This window comes from Crocuta crocuta, unplaced genomic scaffold (genome assembly GCF_008692635.1).
Source record: "Crocuta crocuta isolate KB4526 unplaced genomic scaffold, BGI_CrCroc_1.0 scaffold11, whole genome shotgun sequence".
NCBI classification, from domain to species: Eukaryota; Metazoa; Chordata; class Mammalia; order Carnivora; family Hyaenidae; genus Crocuta; species Crocuta crocuta.
In genome coordinates, this window is record NW_027528624.1 from 4,449,341 (window position 1) to 4,461,882 (window position 12,542).

The 12,542-nt window shown below is 45.5% G+C and overlaps 2 protein-coding genes across 6 annotated transcripts in view; one reads left to right on the forward strand and one right to left on the reverse strand.

Annotated features, from left to right (window-relative positions):
• DYNLT1 (dynein light chain Tctex-type 1) overlaps positions 1–3,121 on the reverse strand; it is a 7,195-nt gene extending 4,074 nt beyond the window's left edge. Inside the window, exons 1-2 of the mRNA XM_077755126.1 lie at positions 3,069–3,121; positions 364–405 (exon numbers count right to left, since the gene is read on the reverse strand). Coding sequence (XP_077611252.1) covers positions 364–405; positions 3,069–3,095 — 69 coding nt within the window. The 5' untranslated portion in view covers positions 3,096–3,121. The remainder of the gene's footprint in view (positions 1–363; positions 406–3,068) is intronic.
• A 140-nt stretch (positions 3,122–3,261) lies between these two features.
• Positions 3,262–12,542, forward strand: part of SYTL3 (synaptotagmin like 3) — a 98,298-nt gene continuing 89,017 nt past the window's right edge. For 2 of the 5 annotated variants that reach the window (XM_077755130.1, XM_077755131.1), the window contains exon 1: positions 10,269–10,393. The gene's annotated coding sequence lies outside the window, so the exon portion shown is untranslated. Of the gene's footprint in view, positions 3,483–4,214; positions 4,475–10,268; positions 10,394–12,542 lie in introns of those variants that run through there. The other 3 variants (XM_077755127.1, XM_077755129.1, XM_077755132.1) reach the window with 3 other exon arrangements.

Below are 12,542 nucleotides of genomic sequence, written 5' to 3' on the forward strand. Positions count from 1 at the left end.
TGTAACTTTTTTTTTTTTTTTTTTTTTTTTTTTTTTTTTACATTCACTCTTTATTCAACACCAGAAACATTTATTTATATACCATGACCAGGAGTCTTTTATGCTAAAAGGTTATAGAATCAAACCTTAGTAACATTCAATAATAATGCCAGTACATAAAATTTCCTGTCTGGTTTAAAGTATATAATTTACATAATATGGGAGTAATTCTTATCTACGTATTCATTGAAGTAAAAACTGTTATTTGAAATGCCAAAACACACAGGCTCAGTTGAAACAATTCCAAGACAGTATTTAAGACACATTAGTTTCACTCATAAAGCCATTAATCAACATTTAAAAAATGAGCATTTTTCCTCTTACCTCTTTTACAATGTTGCTCACTTCATCAACAACAAAAGCAGTCTGTAAGGAAGAAAATTAGTTAAGTTTCATGGCTTTAAAAGATCTGTTTCCACTGCACTGAGTAATGCAAATTTAGGTAATGAACATAATTTAGAAATGAAGACTTAGAAATGACTGAACTAGATTGTTCATTTTACCAAGGAAAACGCTACAAAGAGACTCAGAAACACCAAGTGGCTCTTTGAGGATCACAGAGCTGGTACAGTCAGGAGTGTAGACAATGATATAATTTAAAGGTTTTTGCTTTGTTTTAGTCATGCCATGGTCCAAAACACAGACTCCACTTTAGATTCAATCTCTCTAGCCATTTCACTGGCTGCTGGGATCATTACCAAATATAAGTTTAATGACTGACTTGACTTTTGTTTAACGAACACTCTTCCTGATGTGAACTGATTAGGAGGTTTGAAACTTAAGACATTTCTAAAAAAAGAAGAAACAAGCTATTTCAGTTTCTGTTTTTAACCAGCATTAGTGATAAAGTACAATGACTGAACAGTTTTGGATAATTATGTTTCCTTCTTGATGCTGTCCTACCTCAGGGCGACGAAACCAGCTGCCAGCACAGCTGTTCTCCACAGGTGTGGCCGGGTGAGCTGGGGGGTAGGCTGCCGCAGGGATCTAGTGGCAGGAGTTTACAGGTGGGTTTTCTTTACACATACTGTACATCTGAACGGACACAAGGTTCTGTCTGAATCTTGGGAACAATACTTAGCTCTGGACATCCTTCTAGAGGACAGCCCGAGGCCCTCCGTCATTGTGAATCCTGGTGAAGAAAGTCAGAGCACCCTGCTTTTGGCAGTGAGTTTCCCTCCCTACCAGGATGCTGTCCACTGGGGCCCTCTCTGAGCAACGCCCCTTTTCTTTCCAGGAGGATCAAGAGCTGACTGTCTTGAAGCCCTCTCACTTGCTCAACTAGGAAGGCATCCTTGGAGACAAAGCCAGCTCACCAAATGAATGAAAATTTGCAGTATCTTACAGGTTAAATGATTTCTTGAGGTTTAAAGGATCCTTCCAGGGGACTTCAGTGACCCTTAACCATACAGGAAAATCCTTGTGTAACTATCCACATGGCTAGGAAAAGGTTGAGGGGTATTTCAGTAGAGGTTTAGTGGAAAAGCAGAGGTGTACAGATTCCACTGGGCAGTTTCAACTTCTACAAGAAATATGAACAAGGGGTTGAGAACAGTCTTACAAAGGTCCAGATACTGACATGAAATTAGAGGATATGCAGAAAAGGCTTAGTTCAGAAGCTGTCAGGACTGGCATGGATTAGCCTACTAGGAAGAAGTCGCTGTTTTATCCTCCCCTTATAAGGGCCTAGGGCTTTATCTCCTGTAAAACAGATGCCCTGTTCAGCGTCTTCAATTCTCAGATCTGTGAGATCTGGAATAATGAAGTCACTTAGCCACCTCACTGCTGGGAGCCAGAATTAAAATGCCAGTATTAAGGTTTCTCTTACAGGGTCATTTCCTTTCTTAAAGTTTTATATACTCCTATAATACATGCCATTTCCCTATATTAGTTTCCAGGGAAAAGCTTTGCCTTTGCTAGCTGCTCATGCATCCTGTATCCATTTGGTTCCGTATCGGCACTCAAACCCTGATAAAAGCACTGCCATTCGAGTGGTACAAGCATTAGATTCTTTCCCCCTCCAGAAATCCTTGCTTAAACTAAGTTTCAAAAATGGTAAAACAGCAAACTTTACCAAATTCATCTATCGTTTTTATTTTTGATAGGCTGCATAATCTGTAGGACTCCATTTATTTCGACAAGAATTATTACTTAGCAAGAGGAAAACGGGCAAATATTTTCTATAATAGGAGCATCCATCAGCTCTAGTTCCCGACTGCGTGTTAAACTGAAGGAAAGCCATGTTAACAGCACGCTGTTAGAATGTCTTCTGCTTGGCAAATAATGGTGTGCTTTACCCTGCTTCTTCTTCATTGAGGCAAGGACAGATTCTTTTTCCCCACAAGTAGGAGTTTATCATACTGACATCTCAAACTGAAAATTAAACTTAAGGGACGGTGGCCACGGTGGATGGAAGCACCGCACTTTAGAACAAGGTGTGGAACGGAAGACAAAGGCAGGCTCTCCTACTGTGCACTTCGGCATTTTGCAGGTGCATCAAATCCATGGCTGAAGGGACTCGGAAGATGTGTCTGTACGTGCGTGTCACGCGTGCATGCCACTCTGTAGTCTTGCGTGAAAACAGCAGACGCCCACGCGGCCTTCAGCCCTCCCCACGCGTGGACGTGGAGCCCCTAGTCTAGGGTAGGGGTCTGCGCCACGGAATAAAGCGAGCGAGTGACACCACTCTCCCGGCGGCCATGCTGGCGGGAAGCAAGGTCCGGGGGCGCGGCTGGGCCGCGAGTGTGGAGCGGTTCGCGGNAACGGAGAGCTCACGCCGCCGCGCGGGGAGCCCCTTCCGCGCCCCGACCGCCCCTCCCCCGGGCAGGATGACGACGCCCGGAGCAGGCCAGGCCGGGGGTCACCGCGAAGCGCTCGGCAGGGCGCCGGTGCCGTCAGCCTGCGCCCTGGACTGCCGCTGCCCACGTCCAGACACGGCCCGGGTGCCCACACACGCCCCTGGCTGCCGCCGCCCACCCGCGCCCGGGGCTCTCGGCCTCCACCCTTCCCGTCGCTGACCCAGCGGTTACCTCCTCGGCAGCTTGGTAGTCTTCCATCTTTCCTCCTGCGCGTCCCCTCCCCCTCCCNCCGCGCGGCTCCAGGGCCCCTCCCACTCCCGGCTAACGGGGCTGGGGACGCGGGCCCGGCCCCTCCCCCCGCCCTTCCCAGCGTGGCGTCCGTGGGAACCCGCGAGGTATCCCGGCATCATCGAAAACAAAACAAATGGACAAAAGCCGTTCCGGCAGTAAGAGTCGTCCGGCCCTTCCCTCCAGCTTGTAGTGTATGAACTAATTTTAATATTCAAATAGATTCGGAGGTCTAGTAATACGCTGCAAAGGGATTTCTGAATGTGAATGATGAGCAAAGTGAGAAACTAGTTACGGTCTTTCTGGAAATCCAGGATTAGGAAACTTCAGCTCTGAACGAAATCCTCCTTTAGAGAGGTAAATTTACAGATAAATGAGATGGGTTTTTTTCCTATAAGTACCACTAAAAAAAAAAAAACATTCTGGGTGGAGAATTTTGTGAAATGCTGCACACTTCCTGGCCGCTTTAACCAAACTGACCTATATATACGGTTGTATACGGGGGTTTTTCTGAAAATTAGTAATTGTACAGCCCTTTCCAAGAAGGACTGGACTATGGGCACCTGTTTGCATGTGCTTGGTGGCTAAGATCTTTGATTGGAGGGGCTGTTTTTTCTGGTCTTACTACGTCCTTGAAATCAGGCTATCACCTCTCACCTCACGAAAGTACAATTGCTAAAACCCACTACCCATCCTCCCAGGAAGCACTGACCACCAGCCCTTGAAATATAATAGAATTAAGCTACAGAGCTCACTTTCAATCCATCAGAAACCTTGTTTCAACCCTATGAATCTAAGTTCCACGCAGGCAGAGCCCTTTTATTCACTGATATACCATCCCCCACCCCTTCCATCATGCCCTGCACAAGCAGGTATGTAATTAAAACTGATTGAATGAATGATTGATTTCCCCAGGGGCATCTGTTTTGCCTCACGCCTAACTAAGAGAGGACTGGGGAGTGGAAAAAGATGCAATCACCTTCTCCCTTGTGGGAAGCAGAGGGCTGGTGAGCAGAGAGCCCGCAGTGAGAGATGAAGGCTGCTCTGCCTTGGACACCTGACCTAAGCTAACTGTATTTTCCTTTGCAGTTTTGTTCCCTTCCTGTTATCTGGCTTCGAGTCACCTGTTCCAGTGTTTCAGTCTTTGTGCCTCACATGTGGTTCTAATTCTGCCATGTCTTCATCTGGCTTCCCGACATTCCCAGCTTCACCCGAGATCCCATTTTACGTATCCTTCTGACTGCTGAGTTCTGGGCTCTGAGCGGCACCACGCTCCTCGGCCAAATGGGTCTTTCCACTGCTTTCTAATTTGCTCTCGCTACTCTGCTGCAGACCTGGAGGCCCGCTGGGTAAGTGTCTTAGAATCATGTGCAAAGCAAGAGTGAACAGTTTCTGAGTGGACATCTGCATTTGTGCTACGGGGTTTGGGACATCTTCTAGAGGTTGCTCCACAGCCTTTTAGGAACTTCCTAATTCAAATGAGTGTCCTAAAAGGCTGCTGGGATAGCGCGTTAGTAATGCATAGACTTTAAGTTACAGTGTAATTGAAACTCAGCATGTGCAGAAATTACAGAAAACATGTAAATGTGAATTAAAAATCTTTAAGCTTATTTTTATTTACTTTGAGAGAGAAATAGCAAGTGGGGGGCGGGGGCACAGAGAGAGAGAGGGAGACAGAATCCCAAGCAGCGTCTTTGCTGACATGCAGGGCTCAAACCCACAAACTGCGAGATCATGACCTGAACCGAAGAGTCTGACCCTTAACTGACTGAGCCACCTAGGCACCCCTGAATTTTAAAAAATGTTTACATGACTTTAGCTCATATGCACTGGGTACTGCCCTCCAATTTTAACTATCAAAGAACATTCATTAAATGATCTTGGCATATGGCACATTGAATGTGCTCCAGAAATGGATAAAATGGTCTCTTCAGAACAGTTGGTTCATTTGTTCAACACGTACATTGAACATTCACTTTGTGTCAGCCTTGAGCTGGAGCTAAGGCTACAAAGGTTACTAAGATATGATCTCTACATTTTCTGTAAATAGGAGGGCTTGAATTCTCTAGGCTCAGTAGGTTACAATGCTTACAAAAGTGCTATGTGCTATACTTTCATATGCTGCCCCATTGGCATACATGCTGTGGGGCCAAGGAATAAAATCACTCTGGTGCTGGCCGTTCACTAGCTGCTGTGTCCAGCACCCTCAGTCGGCCAAGAATGAACGTCCATCATAAGCACTGAAGTATAAACACACCGGCTCATAGCTGCTCATAAATCTCTGGTATTCGGCCATAGTTTAGAATGTTTAGTTTCTGTGCAGTCAGTGGAATGAATCTCTGGTTTGTTTCTCACGGTGGGGATTAGCCATCGTCTTGCAGATGCTGCATGCTCTCTTCCTTTGAATCCAGTCTCTTTTTTAAAAAAATTTTTTTAATGTTTATTTTTTTGAGAGGCAGAGAGAGACAAAGCGTGAGCAGGGGAGGGGCAGAGAAAAAGAGACACAGATTGGAAGCAGGCTCCAGGGTCTGAGCTGTCAGCACAGAGCCCAACGTGGGGCTTGAACCCACAGTGAGATCGTGTCCTGAGCCGAAGTCGGACACTTAACGAACCGAGCCATCCAGGTGCCCCTCGAATCAAGTCTCTTAAACACAAACTCTTTAAAGTAGGGATCGGCCTTGTCAGTGCCTTTATTAGGGAAGTGTGGACCTAATAATCATAGCCATGTCACCAGACAAAAAGGATATTAACAGGCACAGTTGGGTCTCGCAGTGCTGTCTGTGATCTGCGGCCCCTCTCTATCCAGATCCAGTCTTATGAACGTTCGAGTTTTCCTGCCTTTGTGCCCGTGAGCATGTTACTCAGATGGACCATGGAGTCATGCCAGGCCAGCGATAATAACAATTTGATGACAAAGAGGACAATGCCAAAACACGCGGGCCTGAGGAATTTGATGCTGTAATGGAAAAGAAAAGAAACTTGTGTCTGACACATATCTAAAGTGAGAGTCCTGCACTGAGAAAGTATGTGGTAGCAAGATTACCGAAGAGATGCCTATACTTCGATCTGCCGTCAGCTGGGAAGCACGAGCAAGTGGGACTGAAATTCCTCTGTACCTGGAAATGGCTGCTGCTCCGGGCCCCTTGGGTCCTTCCTCCCCTGATCCTGGCTACCTCCGCCCCATCCTCGAGAACCCATACCCAAGATCTAATAACTAAATGACAACTTGGGGCACGGCAGGGGCCCCCAGGGGGCATTTCTCCGACTGGATGATTTTTATGCGACAGTGGTTCTTAAATAGTTGATCAGTTCTGCATGTATGAAAAATTACACTGTATCCATCAGCCCGGGCTAAGTTAGCTGCAGAAACAAATGACCCTAGACTCTTGGTGGTTGATAACAACAAAGATGTATTTGTCACCCACACTACGTGACCATCAGAGGTCTGCTATGGCTCTGTCCCCTGTCTTCTCCACACTGGGACCAGACTGATGGAGCAGCCTGGTGCCAGAATCCTTGAGGGGAGGGGAAGGGACAGGGAACAGTGGCCCCGTGTGCTGGCTAGGAAGGTGCTGCTCACGGGAGGCAGGGGTCACCTCCGCACACGTTTCATCGTCTGGAGCAAGACTCGTGACGAGCCTGACTTTACAGGCAGGGATGCTTACAGAAGAAGAGGGCTAAAACCCACCACATGGAGACTTCAGAAGGTGTGCCTTGGTGATTTATCACGTTCGCCCTCTTTGCCTCACTCCTGCTCACTCTCCAACCCTGGCACTCTCCCCTTCTACTGCTCCTCTGGTCTAAGCTCCAGGCCAGCCCTGTCACCTCGCTTTAGTTTTAGATGTGATCGAACCGATACTGCTCAATTTCCACTCCCATCTTTTTGTTGTTGTTGTTGTTTAAGATTTTATTTTTAAGTAATCTCTATACCCAATGTGGAGGTCGAACTCACAACCGCAAGATCAAGAGTTGCCCGCTCCACCCACCGAGCCAGCCAGGTGCCCCTAACACCCACTTTGCCTACGCTTCCCTGCTGTCTGCTGCAGCCCAAGGCCTTAGGCCCGTGGTCTCCCGACTGCTTACATTTTGCCCCCCTTGCAGAAACAATTTTTAAGCTTGTATCCCAAAGTTATGTTTATTCCCATGGTGATATAGTCAATGATGGATCCATTCATTAAACCTTCACATTTAAGTTTTAGCTTTAAAAAAAAATATAAATAGAAGCTCTAGCATTTTCTTACTATATCCTGCTGTTCTTGTCTGAAGTGTCCCTCCTCAAATTCATATGTTGAAGCCCTAATCCCCAGGACCTCAGAATGTGACATTCTGTACTTGGAAATAAGGAATATTTGGAGATGGGGTCCTTAAATAAGGAGTCAAGTTGTCATAATCCAATATGACTGCATCCTTATAACAAGAAGAGATTAGGGGAACCTGGGTGGCTCAGTCAGTTGAGGGTCCGACTTTGGCTCAGATCACAATCTTACGGTTTGTGAGTTCAAGACCCACTGTCAGATGTCAGTGCAGAGCCTGCTTTGGATCCTCTGTCTCCCTGTCTCTGTGCCCCTCCCCAGTTTAAGTGCTCTCTCTCACTCTCTCTCAAAAATAAATAAAATATATTAAAGAAAAGAAGAAATTAGGACAGAGGCACAGAGAGATCTTGTGAAGACACAGAGGCAACACAGCTAACTACAGGCCAAGGACAGAGGGTTCCAGAAAAAAACCAGTCCTATCAGCATTTTGATCTTGAGCTTCTAGACTCCAGAATTAGGAGAAGATGAACTTTTGTTGTTTAAGCCACACAGCCTATGGTATTTGTTACAGCAGCCTCAGCTAAGTAATACACCTACTTCAGAAATAAGTATCATAGGGTACCCTCATTCCAAAAACATTTTCTTCCAAATATTCCTAAATGGATTCACTTAGTATCTTATGCCACAATTAGTAAAACTACTCTTAAATAGATAACAGTTATTATTTACGAAAATCTTCTTAGACCCCAGTCTCTATGGCAGGGCCTAATATAACAAATACATAATAAATATCTGTGAATGAATGGAACGAACTGTAAAGCTAAGAGGGAACCCTGTGGCCTTCACCAGGAAATGGCTCTGGAAGGCCAGATGGTTTGCTCAAGGTCAGTCTGATCTGTCTGTCTCACCCCAGAGCTTGCCTTCTTAATTCACTCTTGCCTCTTGTCATAACCCACTACCCTTCACAGACAATTCCTACCCACCCGCTCACCCCCCGCTCATCACCTGACGGAATGCACCGTCTCAGGTCATCATCCTCAGGCCACAGAAGAATAAGATTTCACAACTGGGGAGCCAGAGGGATGATCAAAGTGAACCTCATTTACAGTTGAGGAAACTGAGGCCCAGTAGCGTTCAGAGAGGTCTAGTGACTCCCAAGGCCACACAGTGCACTTTATTCTCGGGGATCATCTGACTTCTCAATTAGAGTTCACACTATTTCACCCTCAAAGGTGAGTCAAGAGCCCACTAAGGGAATAGAAAAACAAGTCCACAGAGTGGGAGAAGATATATGTAATATAAATACCTGACAAAGGACCCATATCCTGAGTATATATATATAACTTCTATAAATCAAGAACAGAAAGACAGATAACCCATTAGTAAAATAGGCAAAAGACTTGAGCAGGCCCTACACAAAATAGCTATATGACCAATAAACCAATGAAATATGTTTAAATTGCTCAGCTACCTTAAATATCAGGGGAATGAAAATCAAAACCAGAATGTGATGCCAACACACTCTGACCAGCATGGATAAAATAAGAAAGGCAAATAAAAAATGTTGGGGGAACTTGTTTCTGATAGGAGTGTAAATTAGTATAACGGCTTTGCAAGACCAGAAGCAGCTACTAGTGTGAATGTATGCTAACAATTCCATGTCTAGCCACATAGCCAACAGGAACACAGACAAGGATTCACCCAGACACTATACCAGAACTTCCTAACAGCACTATTCAGACTAGCCTAAACAATGAATAGCGCAAATGCCCCTCAATAGTACTATAGATAAGCTTGTTGTGTATTCATATGACATAATGCCACAGCGAGAATGAATAAACTATAATTACATGCAGAGCCACTTAAGAGCATAGAGTTGAACAAAAATCAAAATGGCGGCACTAATGCTCCAACGAAGCTTGATTTTAAAGTAATGTCTTTTCCTCTCTTCTGCAAACCTCACCTCCTGCCCTCCTAGCCTTTTGTTTCAGAAACCCAGCACCACCCTGAAAATATGACAAATGAGGTTGGTAGCGAGTACACAATTCCTGTGGAAACCGGCTGGATCCTGCATTTCCCTATAACCTCCCCCCGACCCAATCCCTTCCTCCAGGTGGCCGTGTAGGTTTTTTGAAGCCTTCAGCCTGCAGCAGCCTCCTGGGCCCACAAAGCACTAAAGCTATTGTTCCTCTCCATCCCAAACTCTGTCTTGGCATTATGTTTTGGCTCCAAAGCATGGAGGTTGGTTTTCTATGACACCCCTAATAGTACAGTTGAATCTCAAGATGGTAAACAAAAGAAGCCAGACACAGAAGAGTTAATATTATATATGTCCATTTACACAAAGTGCCAAAACAGGAAAGCGACTCTGGTGTCAGAGATCAGGAAAATAGTTACCTTTGGGGGAAAGGTAGTAACTGGAAGTGTGGACAAAGGGGCTTCCAAGGTGCCTGTGCCATTGTAGTTTATTTCTTGATAGGGGTGTGTTCCTCCACTTGGAGGATACAAATCCACTTGGGATTTGTATCATATTTGTATGGGACACATCAGTGAAATCCACCCCCCACGCACCACCCCCCACCAAAGCTTATGCCAGTCTTGTTATTCGTGAGTTAGCAACCGTTCTTCACAACGTAATCAGTCATTTACACTTGAGATCAGTGTGAAATCCCTTGCAAATGTGAAAACATTCTAGTATTTGAAGCCTTTAGTCTGTCTTGGGGTTTCCTTGGTAGGGGTGAACGTTTCAGGAACGTCAGCTTGCTCTGTCCTCCAGCTGAAGGTGTTGGCCTGCAAGGGCCCCTGGGTGTGGCTTTGGGTGGCTTCACTCCCGGGGTCCTGGGTGATGTGGGGGTAACCACAGAAGCTGTCTGGGTGGCCCCAAGGGTGCCCCGCTTCAGCACTGGCCCGACAGGAAGGAAAGAGAAATGCGTCAGTTGTTCCAATGTGAAGAAAAATTGACTTCCTTCTCTCCAGAACAGTCCCCCCGTCTCTTCTCTTGAAGTGGATGCCAAGGTAGGTGAATCTCCATGTCCAGCCATGAGGGGAGGTTGTGCTGAGAGCGAGGTAGGTAGAGAGTACAGCGATTGTAACTTTTCCTCAGTTAATGACACTAAGAAGGTGGGAGACAAAAACACTGATAAATTAGAGAGTGATTTCTAATTTTATTGACTAGCATACACTTAAAAGTTGTAGGGCAATAATGATTTACATGGAATGGAGGAAATACTTGAGAGTTATTTAGAAACCAAGCCAAACCAAAAAAGTCTATCTCAAAGTTATATGGTGTGAATTTTCTTTAAGGTGGTGTTTGTTTCAATTGTATTTATATTGTTTTTGTACTGTGTTTATTGCAAATGTTGGATTTCTTCTGTGGCTTGAAAATTTGTGTACATACAGTTTATTACCACCTTGCTGTGGATCTACTTCACAGATTCAGATTGTTTCCATCACCCATAATGTCTAGTTTGGAGATAGAACATAAATATGCTTTTAAAATTAAAAAAGAAAGTCAGTTAGCTGGGGTCTATTTTAAACTTCTTTTGGTTAAGCCGCCTTAACCTCCAAACGCATTTCTTGGCAAGAGGCAGACATGTGCATTAAATATTAAGGATCTGCTATGAAATTAGACTCGGTGAAAGAAAAAGATTATTCAGCCAAGACAGTGGGAGATTCTAACTTCTTAACTTTTCTGTCTAAATAAAGCATAAAGCTTTGAAGTTAAACAGACCCAAATTGGAGTGATTTTAGGTAACTTACTTAATCGCTCTAAGCCTCACCCTCCTCATCGGTGAAATGGGTGTACTTCATAGTGTTGTAATGAAGATAGAGATGAGGTATGCAGAGTCCTTGTCAGACTGGCACAGAGTAACTGCTTAATAAATAGTTGCTTTTGGTGTAACAAAAAGTATAACTACAATTATGAGTAGTGTCTGTAACAAGGTAATAATATTCTCATTTCTTTACTCTTCCAAGAGAAGAGGTCAAGTTTAAGCCATGGAAGTCGCAGATTTCTATCTCAGTAATTAACTTTGATTCTAAAACTAACATTTATCAGCTGCTTATTATATGCTTACCACTGTGATCCCAACTTTTGGGGTTTTTTGGTGGCAAGATATCTACCTAAATGAGGAAGAACGGATAAAATCAGCAGTGAGCTGCAGTGACCTTTCAGGACAAAGAGCTCATTTCCCTTTCTCCCATGTCAAGTAGGCTTTGGGTCTTCTAGATTCAAGCCCATCTACTTGCAAATTCATATATTAAGAACTTGAAGTTTATACAACTTGTGGAGACTTTTTTAAGTGAGCAAATATGACAGCAGGTGGGGGCCCTGGACGGGGCCACACGCGTGAGGGACGCCAAAGCGTGAGCCTCACCAGCTTCCTGGAAAATGCACGTCTGGCTAAGTGACAAGAGAGGCAGAGAATCTGTAGACACACGTCCCCACTCCCACGTCAGCCTTGCTGATGGACACGCATGCATGTCACCTTACCTTTGTGAAAATGAACCGGCCCCGTTTGAGTTGGAACCGCAGAGGCAAGAGCTGTTCTTCACCTGTCTCCTGCCTTACGTGGAACAGTGTTCTTTGTGGCTGTGACATACACGAGCAAAAAGGGACGACATTTCGGGTGAGGTTTCGGGGACGGCGTCACCACGCTGCTGTGGCTGTGTTCTCAGACTGCAGCCTTTCCAGGAAACAGCTGTGGTAGAAGCTGAGCAGCGGAGGGTGAGGCCCCCCGAAATGACTCGCCGTGGCAGGGCTGTGGCTTTCAGGCTTTGAGAACATTCTGTAGTTTCTCTCGAACATCCCAGCAGCGGTGACCATCTGCTCACGTGTACGCACGCCCCTGCAGTTTGCCACATTTCCACTGTCCCTGTCCCCTGTGTCGTGGTCAGGTGGGGGAGCTTTCCTGCCTGTGATCTGATGACCAGCAGCTCAGAGATGACAGGTGACTGGGAGAGAGAACAGGGGACACCTGCCTGCAAGCAAAGATCGTCCCCTTTCCTCATTCTTCTGCCTCAGTTCTCTGATTCTCGGGCTTCCCCCTTGTCAGGTCTGAAAGCCAGGCCGGCCTTGCTGTGAGGCTGGGGAAGGAAAGCAGGCAGCATTTCAGAACACCATTGACTCTTTTGTCTCCCCCTCCCCCCCCCGCCCCCCGGCAAG